Raw genomic sequence first — 15633 nt, 5'->3', positions numbered from 1 at the left:
CGCGGGGCTCTTAAAATGGGGGGGGGAAACGTTCAACGCTCTCACCAGGCGAGGCGGCACGGTCCTTATGAATAGGCAATACTACGCTACATGTAAACCATGACCGTGCGATACTTTACTTGTGTCTCAAAACATTGCTCAGTCAGATGTTATCGTATGGTCCTACTGCGATACAAATGCCTGAGAGTCTTTACTGACATCTAGCGCCCGAATACTGAACATTGCCCACGTTTGTATGTGTTCAACATGCACACACATCCTACACTATGTCAAATATTACCCTACACGAAAGATTTGATTCCCTTTTTTAAATATATAGGCCTATGTGATCTTGGACTCCCGAGTGGCGCAGCGGTCTAAGGCACTGCATCTCAGTGCAAGAGGCGTAACTACAGTCCCTGGTTCGAATCCAGGCTAACATCTGGCTGTGATTGGGAGTCCCATAGGGCGGCCCAGTGTCGTCTGGGTTTGGCCGGGGTAGGCAGTCATTGTAAATAATAAATTGTTCTTAACTGACTTGCCTGGTTAAATAAAAACTAAATCTCCATGGTTACTTACGAATAAACTGTTTGTAACCATAGCGGTCATATGTAAAATAATCACCTATCTTTTGGTAGTTTTTTTATGGGTAGCTCACAAGCACTTTTCCCATTACTGAAAAAGCCACAAAATGCTACAATGATTTTCAATTAAGCTCAATCAACACTTAAATGTAAATGCCATTTCAATAAAGAGTCTTCCTTAAAGGGTATTCCCTCAGTACTTATTCAAAGTCTACTTGAGACATATGTGCCCTGGCAGCATTTAAGTGTTTGACTAATTCTTCTTATTCTAGTATTGTTATTATTGTAAAGAATCGCATAGAGAATGTTTTATATTGAAGTCAAGGTCAAGGCCAGAATTTGATCAAACCAGCACTGCATTTAATTTAAACTACAACATTTATCAAAGCTCATCTTTTTAGTGAAGAATAATATACACTACATGTCCACAAGTATGTGGACACCCCTTCAAATTAGTGGATTCGTCCATTTCAACCAGCACCTGTTGCTGACAGGTGTATAACATCAGCACACAGCTATGCAATCTCCATAAACAAACATTGGTAGTAAAATGGCCCGTACTGAAGAGCTCAGTGACTTTCAAAGTGACAGCGTCATAGGATGCCACCTTTCCAGCAAGTTAGTTTGTCAGATTTCTGCCCTTCTGGAGCTGCCCCGGTCAACTGTAAGTGCTGTTATTGTGAAGTGGAAACGTCTAGGAGCAACACGGGCCCAGCCACGAAGTGGTAGGCCACACGAGCTCACAGAATGGGACTGCAGAATGCTGAAGCGCGTAAAAATCGTCTGTCCTCGGTTTCAACACTCACTACCGAGTTCCAAATTGCCTCGAAGCAACATCAGCACAATAACTGTTCGTTGGGAGCATCATGAATGCCACACACAAGCCTAATATCACCATGCGCAATGCAAAGCGTCGGCTGGAGTGGTGTAAACCTCGCCGCAATTTGACTCTGGAGAAGTGGAAACACGTTCTCTGGAGTGATGAATCACGCTTCATCTGGCAGTCCCGACGGACAAATCTGGGTTTGGCGGATGCCAGGAGAATACTACCTGCCCGAATGCATAGTGGCAAATGTAAAGGTTGGTGGATGAGGCATAATGGTCTGGGGCTGTTTTTCATGGTTTGGGCTAGGCCCCTTAGTTCCAGTGAAGGGAAACCTTAAGGCTACAGCATACAATGACATTCTAGACAATTCTGTGCTTCCAACTTTGTGGCAACAGTTTGGGGCAGCCCCTTTCCTGTTTCAGCATGACAATGTCCCCGTGCACAAAGCAAGGTCCATACAGAAATGGTTTGTCAAGATCGGTGTGGAAGAACGTGACTGGCCTGCACAGAGCCCTGACCTCAACCCCATCGAACAGCTTAGGGATGAATTGGAACGCCGACTACGAGCCAGGCCTAATCGCCCAACATCAGTGCCCGACCTCACTAATGCTCTTGTGGCTGAGTGGAAGTCACCGCAGCAATGTTCCAATATCTAGAGGAAAGCCTTCCCAGAAGAGTGGAGGCTGTTATAGCAGCAAAGGGGGGGACAAACTCCATATTAATGCCCATGATTTTGAAATGAGATGTTCGACGAGCAGGTGTCCACATACTTTTGGTCATGTAGTGTATGACCCCATGCCTAGAGGTACTGGTTTTCTACAACTGAAAGTATTTTCATGGAAGCATAGTGACGCAGGCTATGGTGATAGACGTCTCTAATAGTGTGCACTGGCAGCTAAAACTTTGACCTAAGGCCCGGGGATAGTCTAGTCCTAATGTTTAGGTAACCTTAATTGAGGTCCTTCACTAACCATTCATTATTTAACATAGCCTATCAACAGCAGATCCAGCTGTTTTTGTGTGTACTTTCTGTCTAAATTGATCGACAGACCATTCAATTCAATTTAACCTGGGGCAATATGTATCAAGAGTCTCAGAGGATCAGGTCAACTGTCCATGAAATCGTATTTATTGTAATCGAAATTGCAAAACTGATCCTAGATCGGCACTCCTATTCTGAGACGCGTTATGAATAAGGCCCCTGATCTAAAAGCCCATCAACCTGTCAATCTAACCAATCATGTAAATAATGTACTAGCATTCTTTATTGCTTGTTGTTTTATATCTTTAGTTACAGGTCAGTGGAGGTTCGCACTGTCGTCACGGAATACTTTGTGTTTCAAAACCATTTTGTATCAGGCACCAGTGGGCTATGATCCTCCCCCCATTAAAACTAGTAGTTGAGAATATCAGTCATCTAACCATCTGACGAAACGATTGGCAACATCGTATGAATCTGTGCCGGTATTCATAAAGCTTCTCAGAGTACGAGTGCTGAAAACTGATCCTCGATCAGCACACCTACTCAAACGCTCTATGAATACAGGCCCTAGTCTGAAATAACAAGGTCCTGCATGCAGAATAAATTACTTTCAAAAACATGCCAGGTCCGACAAAAGTTTCATAATCACGTTTAATTCTTTGGTGTTTACTGTTGAAATGCAATGATATGCCTCTAATACACTTGCTAAGTCTTGTGTCGTAAGATGTAGGCCCCAAGTGTTTCTAAGCTGACCTACAAGGTATGACCTTGTTGGCTAAACTAATACATGGTCACGAGCTAATTAAAGTAGCACGTTGCATGGCAACAGATGCGATTCACTTAGGCTATTGCTTCCTACAGTACAACAGACGACTAAGCACTTACATTTCTCTGTTCGATTTCCGTTTAGTGCATGGGCATCAGGGTTGGGGTCAATTAGAATTTTAGTCAGTGAATCCAGGAAATTATTTGAATTTTAAATCCCCAAATAGATAAATACCATCTCCTTTTGAACTTATTGAGAAGTCATTGAAAATAGCTTCTCAATAATGCCATTTTTAAAAATGTTGTATTATTGAATTGGAACTTCAGTTTACATCTTGAATTGACTGCCTTAAATTCGAATTGACCAAAACCTGATGGGCGTTAACGTTATTGTGGAAGAGGTGACGATGGGGAATGAATCGTGGTGGAAGAAGAATAGGCAAACATGACTCAGGCAGCTGTGAGAGGCATTTCCGAAGGCTGAGAAAGAAAGAAGCCTTCCATTGTTTTCAAAATCATGTTTTTATTAAAGTCAGTACAAGTAAAAGGTAGCTGAAGGCGGAAAGTTTCTTGATCCAATTCCAAAAGGAACTTCTTTTCTTCTTTGTTGTTTAGGGGAAAAGAAAAATACCACCCCCCTCCCACCCCTAAGCCCTGTTGTATTCTACTATTACCCCTGTGCTGGTGTCATCTTTCTCTGAGAAATGAGAGAAGTGATGACACAGCCAGTAAAAGGTCCAATCTTTCACACTGAACAAAGTGTTGCTTCACAAATATAACATTCCAAATCAGAACATTGATGGAATCTATCATCAGTTTCCCCCCAGCTACACAAACGGACACTGTAGAAGGAAATAACGTGATGTTCAGTTTCGATTCTCTTTGCGTCTACGTACATAAAATGTAACGTAAACAAAAAGAGACCACGGAGTAGCAATTCTTCTGGCTGACGGGATCATGGTTAGGTCTTTTCAATGGGAAAACGGGCCTCAATTTTTCATTGAAAAATGACAAAAGAAACTACCCATCCCTGACACTTAGGCCTACTTTGCAAAAGAATAACGTCTTAAAATGCAGTTTAAATAATGAACAGTAGTAGTCTTAGATTTAGCTCACTCACGCTAACGCATGCACACAAGCATATTGCACGCTTAGCACTAATTCAGGGGGGGGAGATGAATTAAAGACTTAACGTTGTATATTTGAACAAATATGAGACCAAAAAATCAAACTGAATTATATATCCACCTCTTATTTTCTTCTATTCCGCTGTGTCTTCGTTGTTCAGGCCGACCTCTCCATTCCCTCTTTCTCCAGATCCATGTCTTCACTAATCCTCTCCTCCATTCCTTTAGATCCTCCCAATTTACTCCTCCTCCAATTGTACTCATCTATTCCCCTCTTCCTCTCAGGCCTCTTAAACCAAGAAGGGGAGCAGAGAAAAGTACACCTCAATTCTTCTGCTTCTTCCCAACTCATCTCTCCTCCTCTTCTACCCTCGATGTGTCGCGCCCCCTGCCACAATGACATTCCGGTAGCCTAAGCACTGTAATTTGATGTCACTCCAGTCAGTTGACAAGTCAGAAGCGCGGAGGTAGGTGTGGTCTTTTGGGGGGAAAGAACGGACCACCTGGTCCCCCTCTGAGGTGTCCCCCGAAAGGAGGCCCTGGCCGTTTCCCCCTGAGCATGGGGCCACAGAGGGTTGGGCGTGGGGGACCCCACGGGAGGCCTCTCAGGTGTGGCTGGTGGAGAGGACGGTGTGGAGGATGGGGAGGCAGGGGCATGTGGTCAGGGTGGTGCAGGTCCATGTGAGGGTGAAGGGGGGGTCTGTGACCATATGGAGGGGAAGGGCTGCGTGGAGGGTAATTATAGTAGTAAGGGTCTTCTGAGGGAGAGAGGGGGGGAGTGAGGCGCTCTCTGACTCTATAAGGATAATGAGGATCGTCTACAGGTAGATGGTGGAAATCGTCTGGGTGATAATAGCGATCGTCTGGGTGACGATGGAGGTCGTGGGGGTGCTGACGGAAGTTGTCAAGGTGATGCAGGTCGTCAGGCTGACGGCGTAGATCGTTGGGGTGACAACGGAAATCGTCAGGGTGATGACGGGGGTCATCGGCATGGCGATGAAGGTCATCTGGGTGATAGGGTTGGCCCTCAGGGTAGAAAGCAGATTTGTGCTGGTGATCACTGATAATCACTGGACCGCCCAATGCACTGACGCCCGCCCTGTCATCCTCCATCTCAGGGTTTGGTGAGGGTTGCGCCACAGGCACCATCACCCCTCGCACAATGACAGACGCAGGTGGGGCTGGTATTCCAGGGAAGGGCGGTGGAGGCAGCTGGGGAATGGGGGGCAGAGGGCTGGTGAGGAAGCTTAAGGGGTTGGCCCCCTGTTGGGAAAGCAGAGTTTGAGGATCCTTTGTTTGGTAGGGCTGCGTCTGCCCCTCCCCCTGGTATGCATACCGTCCTGACATGGGGGTTTTGCCATCTCCTGCCCCTGATGCAGCCATGTTGTGGTTGTTAGGATGCAGGGCCTGTCCCTCTGGGTAGGGATGACCATACCATCCTCCTTCACTCACACTGGGGTTTGGCCCTGCCTGAGCCCCTCCTGGTGTGTTACTGGGTAACCCCTCCCCGAGGGTTGGGGCTGACACCTGTGTCGTGATGGGCTGGTAATGGGCCAACCCAGACTCTCTGAGGGAAGGACCTATTCCATGCATCTCTTCCTTCCCTCCATAAGGCAACTGGTGGTACCCCTGCCCATTCGGAGCACCTGGTTGTGGTCCTAAGTGGACATGAGGGTTGTTGGGATCCTGCCAGGCTTGGTTGTGGTAGGCAGTTGGAGACTGAGACAGGCTGCCATCTGGTTGTTTAGGAACTCCCCCAGAAGAGACCTGGCCTTGCTTGGCCAGGAAGGGCTCTGCTCCTCCTGGAGTGTCCAAGAACTCATCCAGGGTGGGGGTGCCTCCTCCGGCCTCATCCCGCACCGGGGTGCCCACTTGGGTCTCTGTACCCGCTAAGGGGCTGATGTCGCTGCCTCCCGCTTGCATGGTCTCGCTAGTCAAGCCCAGGTTAAAGGCATTAAAGCCAGGGTTAACCTGCAGGAAGCTGTGGATCTTGGACTCCAGGCTGGAAGCAGAGGGCTTTTCTTCCTTCCCTTGCTCAAGGACCAGCCCTCTGTGAGGGCCGATGTCTAGAGGCTGTGTGGGCTGGGTAAGGGACGCTGCCTGAAGGACGGTGGTGGTATTCCCCACTGTAGGGGCTGATGGGGTTGGTTGGAGCGTAGAGGAGGTGAGAGGAAGGCCTCGAGAGGGTACTGTAGGGGTGGAGGCGGAGGGAGGGAGCTTGTCTGTACTGGGGGAGTATGAGGAGAGGTTTCCCGTTGGGCTGTTCACAAGAGTGGAGAGAACTAAGAGGGAGCAGGAAAAAAGAAGAGAGAAAAGGAAACGTGTTAAAATACATGACAACTATGAATGGCAAGCTCAATTGTACGAATCTGAACGATTCAGTACAATAAGTGATAACAGAGTAGAGATGTATACTCTCTGTCTGGCACCCTTTTTGCTACTCAATTAGCAACATTCTGTCAATTAGAGACAATTTTTTTTCATCCTCTAAATCAGTGTTTGTCTCATACCCCGTATGCGGGTTGAACATAAGCACCTAAATTTGGAATGTAGTGGCTGTACAGTAATATGCCATACATTATGTCAGAGCTCTGGCTCTGCGCTTCACAATGCTGTATCGGTTTTACATTTACATTTGAGTAATTTAGCAGGTGCTCTTATCCAGAGGGACTTACAGTAGTGAGTGCCTACATTTATCATACTATTTCGTACCGGTCCCCCGTGGGAATCAAACCCGCAACCCTGGCGTTGCAAGTGTCATGCTCTACCAACAGAGCCACATGGGACCACTATGAGGGACAGCCGTTCTGAACTTGAGCACCACGCGACAAGAAGTTGCCCCCAGTCCTCCCGGTAATTGGGCAACTTTTGCGAATGAAGGTAATGCTGTGAAATAAGATGACTCAATGTATTTTGAAAGATGAGACGTTGAGGATTCCAATAAATATCGCTTTGATGTCATACAACAAGTCCAAATGTGCACTTCACATTTCCATATCATAAAACTCATGTCATACACAGTGTCAATGTTTATGATCACTATTTTATGTAGTTACAAGATGACATGGCGTCATACTCTGGGTTGTCCTGAAGAGAATGAGCCTGGCACACGCACCTGAATGAACTCATGACTCCTTTCTTTGCGCACCAAAATTACAATCGGGTTCTCTGAATTTATGGCTAAGCAAAAACAGGTTTAGACATTTTAGAGAATTCATAAAAAATTAACAACTTAAATATCACATTTACATAAGTATTCAGACCCTTTACTCAGTACTTTGTTGAAGCACCTTTGGCAGCGATTACAGCCTCGAGTCTTCTTGGGTATGACGCTACAAGCTTGGCACACCTGTATTTGGAGAGTCTCTCCCTTTCTTCTCTGTAGTTCCTCTCAAGCTCTGTCGGTTAGGATGGGGAGCGTCGCTGCAGATATTTTCAGGTCTCTCCAGAGATGTTCGATCGAGTTCAAGCCCGGGCTCTGGCTTCGCCCCAGTCTGAGGTCCTGAGGGCTATGGAGCAGGTTTTCATCAAGGATATCCCTTTACTTTGCTCTATTAATCTTTCCCTTGATCCTGACTAGTCTCCCAGTCCCTGCCATAGAAAACCATCCCCACAGCATGATGCTACCATCACCATGCTTCACCATACAGTTGGTGCCAGGTTTCCTCCAGATGTGACGCTTGGCATTCAGGCTAAAGAGTTCAATCTTAGTTTCATCAGACCAGAGAATCTTTTCTCCTGGTCAGAGTCCTTTAGGTGCCTGTTGGCAAACTCCAAGTGGGCTGTTATGTGCCTTTTACTGAGGAGTGGCTTGCATCTGGCCACTACCATAAAGGCCTGATTGGTGGAGTGCTGCAGAGATTGTTGTCCTTCTGGAAGATTCTCCCATCTCCACAGAGTAACTCTGAAGCTCTTTCAGAGTAAACATCAGGTTCTTGGTCACCTCCCTGATCAAGGCCCTTCTCCCCCGATTGCTCAGTTTGGCTGGGCGGCCAGCTCTAGGAAGAATCTTGGTGGTTCCAAACTTCTTCCATTTAAGAATGATGGAGGCCCTTGTGTTCTTGGGGACCTTCAATGCTGCAGAAATGTTTTGGTACCCTTCCCCAGATCTGTGCCTCGGAGCTCTACGGACAATTCCTTCGACCTCATGGCTTGGTTTTTGCTGACATGAAATGTCAACAGTGAGACCTTATATAGACAGGTGGACTCCCATCAAGTTGTAGAAAAATCTCAAAGATGATCAATGGAAACAGGATGCACCTGAACTCAATTTAGAGTCTCATAGCAAAGAATCTGAATGCTTATGTAAATAAGGTATCGGTTTTTCATTTTTTATAATTTTGCAGCAATTTATTTTATTTTTTTGTCATTATGGGGTATCGTGTGTAGATTGATGTCATTATGGGGTACTGTGTGTGTGTGTGTGTGTGTGTGTGTGTGTGTGTGTGTGTGTGTGTGTGTGTGTGTGTGTGTGTGTGTGTGTGTGTGTGAGAGAGAAAAAATATCTATTTAATCAATTTTTAGAATAAGGCTGTAACATAGCAAAATGTGGAAAAAGTCAAGGGGTCTGAATACTTTCCAAATGCACTATATATTGAAAAACAGAGTTTTGTTGGATTTGTTGAAAGAACACTTGGTCCATGAGCACTTTATGGAGTGGCCACTTACAGTGCCTTATGAAAGTATTCATAACACTTGACTTATTCTACATTTTGTTATGTTACAGCCTGAATTCAAATGGATTAAATATATGTTTTTTTCTCTCACCCATCTACACACACACAATGACAAAGTGTAAACATGTTTAGACATTTTTGCAAATTTATATAAAATGAAATACAGAAATATACAATTTTACTTAAGTATTCACACCCCTGAAACAATACATGTTAGAATCACCTTTGGCAGCGATTACAGCTGAGAGTCTTTCTGGGTAAGTCTCTAAGGGCTTTGCACACCAGGATTGTACAATATTTGCACAATTTTTTACAATTCTTCAACTCCAGTGTATATTTCTGCTGAAATGTGAATTTGTTTTGCAGTGTTTTGGAAAGCAGACAACCAGGTTTCCCTTATTTTCTTGTGCTTAGCTCTATTCCGTTTATTTTTATCCCCTCCAAAAACTCCCTAGTCCTTGCCAATTACAAGCATACCCATAACATGATGCAGCCACCACCATGCTTGAAAATATGAAAGGGGCCTCCCGAGTGGCGCAGTGGTCTAAGGCACTGCATCGCAGTGCTAGCTGTGCCACTAGAGATGCTGGTTAGAGTCCAGGCTCTGTCGCAGCCAGCCGCGACCGGGAGACCCAGCGTCTTCCGGGTTAGGGGACGGTTTGGCCGGCAGGGATGTTCTTGTCCCATCGCGCAACTGGCGACTCCTGTGGCGGGCCGGGCGCAGTGCACGCTGATGCGGTCACCAGGTGTACAGTGTTTCCTCCGACACATTGGTGCGGCTGGCTTCCGGGTTAAGTGGCGGGCATTCTGTCAAGAAGCAGTGCTTGGCTGAGTTGCGTTTCAGGGGACGCACAGCTCTCGGGAGTTACAGCAATGGACAAGACTGTAAATACCAATTGGATACCACTACCAAATTGGAGAGAAAAGGGGATTAAAAATATATATAAAAAATAACAAAGAAAATATGAAGAGTGGTTCTCAGTGATGTGTTGGATTTGCCCCAAACATAACGTTTTTTATTCAGGACCAAATGTCAATTTCTTTGCAGTTTTACTTTAGTGCCTTATTGCAAACAGGATGCATGTTTTGGAATATTTGTATTCTGTACAGGCTTCCTTATCACTGTCATTTAGGTTAGTATTGTGGAGTAACTACAATGTTGTTGATCCATCCTCAGTGTTCTATCACAGCCATTAAATTCTGTAACTGTTTTAAAGTCACCATTGGCCTCGTGGTGAAATCCCTGAGCGGTTTCCTTCCTCTCCAGCGACTGAGTAAGGAAGGACGCCTGAATCTTTGTAGTGACTGGGTGTATTCATACACCATCCAAGGTGTAATTAATATCTTCACCATGCTCAAAGGAATATTCAATATCTGCTTTTGTTGTACCCATCTACCAATAGGTGCCCTTCTTTGCAAGGCATTGGGAAACCTCCCTGGTCTTTGTGGTTAAATACACTTTTTAATTCACTGCTCGACGGAGGGACCTTACAGATAATTGTATGTGTGGGGTACAGTGACGAGGTAATACTAAAAAAATTATGTTAAACACTATTATTGCACACAGAGTGAGTACATGCAACTTATTGTGACTTATTAAGCATATTTTTACTCCTGAACTTATTTGGGCTTGCCATAACAAAGGGGTTGAATACCTAGATATTTCAGCTTTTCATTTTGAATTAATTTGTAAACATTTCTAAAAACATCATTCCACTTTGACTTCATGTGTTAGTGTGTGTAGGCCAGTGACACAAAATCTCAATTTAATCAATTTAAAATTCAGGCTGTAACAACAAGATGTAGAAAAAGTTAAGTGGTGTGAATACTTTCTGAAGGAACTGTAGAGGTGCAGGAACTCAAGCAGTAGACAATGTGAGGTGCCGGTACTTAGTTCTATGACCTGCCCAAGTCAAGCACTGAGTCTGCCACTGTTTTAGGCTAAATTAGAATTGAGGTGATGCACACTTACTTGTATCCCATCTGCCACTTATTATTTAAAAAACTAAAATTCAAAACCCATTTGCAAGCATCTTGTGTCCCACCACGACCCGTTATGTAACGCGATTCGCTATGAAACATGACAGATGTGCCAGACAGATGCATACTCTGGTAATAGATAGTAGCAGCAGACTCTATAGTCTGCAGAGCACTACAAGTTTCCATGCACATTTTTGTTACTTAAGAAATACTGCACCAAACACCTTAGCTAGATGTAAAGTTGTGTGATTAAAACCTCCTATTCAAAAAAAAGTCCAAATGATTTACTTATTTATTTTGAGGAAGTGGTAGGCTAGTTTGTTGCTATGGTGTCTCAAGAGCTACAAACATCAGTAACTGCCAGGGTATGATAACACACTCACATCAAACCACACCCTCAAGACTGAAATCGTGTTTTTCTTAATGAGCAACAGAAAAACATGGGGAATCGATGAGTTCAGTCGCTCTTTGACATTTGCTCTACCCCAGTTTCTCACCATGTCGCCCGCTGGCCTGCTCCTGGGTTTTGGACAGTGCACTGAGGAGCGCCTTGGGAGTCATGTCCACTCTGGACAGGACGCTGGCCAGAGGGCTGGCTACCTGGGGGGCTACTGGGGCAGGAGGGGTGGTCTTGGCTGGAGAGGAGGGGCAGACCAAAGAAGCACCTGGACTCACTCCTGGAGAGGGAGGAAAATACAGATTTTAAATTTTAAAATCGGACATTTATTATCCTCTCATGGGGTAGTGGAATATGTGTTGTCGATGATCACCGTGACGGAACCTTGTTAATGACCAGCAGACTGAATAGTTGGTAAATGCTCTAAATAATGGCTTCTCAGTTACACTGACTTCACAAGATGTCAAATGCTGTTTAACAATGTAATAGTAATGTAATAGAATGTTTTGAGGATGTAACAGTAGCTAAAAGGAACAATACTAGGCTACAAGTGACATAAGAATAACAGCGTCGATGATGTGGCCAACTGCCTCAGGGTCAATTCTGAATTAAATTGTGAATTTAATTCTAATTCAATTATTGTATTACATTTTAATTGACCACACCCCACAGAAAACACCATTTGAATTAAAGGAAATTGAACTTAATTCAATGAAATTCAAATAGGTAACGGCAATTTATACTGAACAAATATAAATCGCAACATGCAACAATTTCAAAGATTTTGCTGAGTTACAGTTCATATAAGCAAATTGAAATTCTTTAGGCCCTAATCTATGGATTTCACATGACTGGGCAGGGAGTGCAGACATGGGTGGGCCTGGGAGGGCATGGGCCCACCCACTGGAGAGCTAGGCCCAGCCAATGAGTATGAGTCTGGGATCTTTTATTTCAGCTTATTTTTGTTCAGTGTAAATGGCTATTATTTATCTGTACATACATACTATACATAATGTATGGTAGCCAATACTATGTTTAACACATGGTTGAACCATTTCATTTAACTCATTCCCCTAAAACAATAAATATTCTAAGATAATTTTGTAGGTTGTCTTCAATCATTTATATTTCACTTACACGTTATTCAATTATTTCCCCAGAAGGCATTAGATCAAATCAAACACACCAGAACAACCTAACATCTCATGACAAAAGCACACAAAAATACTGTTCGACATCTATGAGTTATAATCAAGCTAATATTTGAAATGGTATCTATTTTTTAAAGGATTAACTGAGATGCTTTTGGTAAAAGATTTGTCAAAGGAATGAGACTTTCATGTTTCACATCATAGTTTAATTTATTTTAATAAAAATCTACTTTTAATTCAAATTAAACAAAATTCTGCTTCTGGAATTTTAATTCAAGGGTTGAATTGACCCCAACCTTGGACTGCAAAATCAGAGTAACAGTGTTGATGATGTAATGGTGCTTATGGATGTGCCATCGGAATAACTGTGCCGTTGATGCAACAGTGGCTGCCTGCATGTAGTGCCTTTATGATGTTACAATAGCTGAAGTTTCTCACCTGGTTTCTTCATGACAGAGGTGATGCTGCTGAGGATAGAGCTAATTTTACCCAGGTCTACATTGGCGAGGTTGCCTGATAGGTTGGTTGTAGGGGTCACTGGGATCATGACAGCTGGGGAGGGTGTGGCCTGTGGGACAGGCTTTGCCTCTGTGGCCAGCGGCAGCTGTGTGACAACAGGCACAGGAATGGGGTCTGGAGATGGGACGGGACTTTCAACTCGCTCCTCAACTGTGAAAACAGAGGAAACAAGTTGCAATACAATCTAGTCTTATAACTATAATGAGGCACATGAAAGTAATACATCCTGTCCCTTAACACCCTGCGCCCAATCCCTGCTCTGCATCACCTGCCATTCCCCCTCACCTATGATACCGACGCTCTCTGCCTCCTCCTCATCCGAGAGCTCCATGTCCTCCACGTCGCGGTTGTCTAACTCCCCGACAGTGAAGCCCTGCTTTGGGGAGCCACCAGGGGAGGACAGGGGGCTGGGTGCTTCCCCCAGAGTGATTTCCGCCTCATCATCCATGGCCAGGCCATCCAAGTCAGATTCTGGGTCGGCCAGGCCACGGAAGGGGGACTCTGAGCCATTGGGGGACGGGGCATCCATCGAGGGCGAGGGGAGGGGCGACTCGTCCAGGTCTGGTAAGGTGGCCTTGAGGCTGTCCAGCTTACGCTTGAGGTGGGACACCCGGTTGGCAAACGTCTTGTACGCCTTAAATAGAAGTTTTTTAAAAACCACTCAGACTCAAACACATGGCCAATTATTTTTTACAAATCTATGCAACTCAAGTCTTACTACTAAAGCCCGCCACTAAAACCAAAGAGAACCGCTTTCAACCTTTCACAACAGATGCAAAGGCATTACGGACACCATCTAGTTCAGCTACTCACATTGGCGACTATCTTGACCTCCTTATACTGCATCTCGTAGAAAATGTCTGCGTTGCCAAGAGCATTCAACAGAGGGGACCCTCCTTTGATCTGCCGGTCAAGGAAGGCCACAAACTCCTTTAGCTTCGCACTGCCATCCTCAAAGTCCTTGGAGTGCCTCTTCCCCCCTGCCTTATCTGAAGGGGTGGTTGATTTGGAGAGAGAAATAATAAAGACTTGGTCAGGCTAAAAACAAGCCTCATCTCCTCCGAGGTCAGAGGGGCCAGACAGGGGTCAAGGCTTTTTTCTTTCTGAGTATTAAGAGATGCCTCGTGTCTTTTCCAGTTCCTGTGCCAATCCTCATTGACAACATTACAGGAGGACGTGGGCCCTGGTCAAAAGTTGCACTGTATAGGAAATAAGGTGCAATTTGGGACACAGACAGGGTCAATGCTCATGGACGACTTTGCAGGAGGTTGTGTGTCAGCCTAAACCTTGTTACCTTTCAGTCTCTTGAGGTCCTTGCTGCTGCAGACGTCCACCCTCATGGCTGCCAGCTGTTTCTCCTTTAGCTCCACTTCCTCCACAGAGCTGTGGTACTTAGAAAGATGATCGATGAATTCCTGGGGCTGCATGACAGGACACCGTCAGAGAGCCACACCACAGGACATGGCAATAGTTAAGGTCAAGTTCAACTCAACATACTAGCTTTGTAGTACAAGCATTTACTTTAAGTATTTACAGTTCTCATAGTGCAGTAGTTACAGTTAATTTGGTAGGATTTGGTCATTTCTCGAGAGGATATGCAGCACAAAATGTCTGAATATACAATTGAGATTTAAAAAAAGAAGCTAAACAGAGCAGAACATAGAATCTATCCTATAGAGTGGGTAGTGGACACTTACGACAAATTCAGCTACAATCTTAGATTGAAGAGCAGCTTTAGAGTTGACTGGAGCTGAAATGACATAAGAAATGTCCATGACAAAGTTAACACAACACACAAGAATTGAACAGAACAGCTAAAATGCCACACAATTAAAAGTGAAGTACAACAATAAACATGATGCCTCATTATCTTGACATTTGTACAATTTCGAAAGACACTTCCCATGATATTCAAAACATGCAGTATATCACAGTTTACTCTGCTGGTGGTACATGGTTGGAACTGATTCACTCACCTTTAGGTGTTTCTAAAGCAGCAGGTGACACCTCTTTGACCAGACTGGCCCTCAGCTCAGCTATGAGCTCCTCTGTGTACACACTCCTCTCCTCCCAGATGGATAATATCCTGTCCACTGACTTCATCACCTTAGAGTCTCCCACATTACTGCAGGACAGGAGACAGAAAAGTTCTTCACTGACATGGCAATGATGTGTAAAGTGATAGAGTAGCCCTGATGAGAAGATGAAACTCCCCTTAATTCAACCACAATGAGGTACCGGGTCAGAACGCCCTTTGCCTCCAGAACACCCCGATTTCTTCGGGTGTGGATTCTACAAGGTGTCACAAACATTCCACAGGGATGTTGGTCCATGCTGACACGATGACATCACGCAGTTGCTGCAGATTGAGAGAATGGCGCTTGATGCCGTTTTACAGGCTCCTAACCAATTGTGGTATTTGTTTATAATTAATGTGCGTTTTTTTGTACCTTTTGTTTTACATTAACATACGGTGGCAGAAACATTATGACCGAAAAGAGCTTCTGGACATCAGAACAGCGATTACTCAACTCGAATTGGACGAAGAGTTTTTCTTTAATGAATCGGAGGCTAAAGTTTTACGGCTCCTAAGCAAACAAGAGAACGCACACCCAGAAGTGGCGCTCCTCGTGGCCGGGGCCTTTAA

At 44.7% G+C, this 15633-nt stretch overlaps 1 protein-coding gene across 5 annotated transcripts in view; it reads right to left on the bottom strand.

Moving 5' to 3' along the window:
* LOC120041150 (regulation of nuclear pre-mRNA domain-containing protein 2-like) overlaps positions 1-15633 on the bottom strand; it is a 62565-nt gene that overhangs the window by 18178 nt on the left and 28754 nt on the right. For 4 of the 5 annotated variants that reach the window (XR_005475842.1, XR_005475839.1, XR_005475840.1 and 1 more), the window contains exons 3-10: positions 14963-15111; positions 14684-14736; positions 14281-14407; positions 13800-13975; positions 13272-13620; positions 12906-13136; positions 11417-11596; positions 4385-6545 (exon numbers count right to left, since the gene is read on the bottom strand). Coding sequence is in view for 1 of the 5 variants with exons in the window: in XM_038986108.1 (XP_038842036.1) it covers positions 4717-6545; positions 11417-11596; positions 12906-13136; positions 13272-13620; positions 13800-13975; positions 14281-14407; positions 14684-14736; positions 14963-15111 (3094 nt within the window). In the remaining 4 variants the exon portion in view is untranslated. Of the gene's footprint in view, positions 1-3639; positions 6546-11416; positions 11597-12905; positions 13137-13271; positions 13621-13799; positions 13976-14280; positions 14408-14683; positions 14737-14962; positions 15112-15633 lie in introns of those variants that run through there. The other variant, XM_038986108.1, reaches the window with a different exon arrangement.

Source organism: Salvelinus namaycush, unplaced genomic scaffold, assembly GCF_016432855.1.
Source record: "Salvelinus namaycush isolate Seneca unplaced genomic scaffold, SaNama_1.0 Scaffold41, whole genome shotgun sequence".
Lineage (NCBI taxonomy): Eukaryota > Metazoa > Chordata > Actinopteri > Salmoniformes > Salmonidae > Salvelinus > Salvelinus namaycush.
This window is presented reverse-complemented; position numbering and strand designations above follow the sequence as displayed.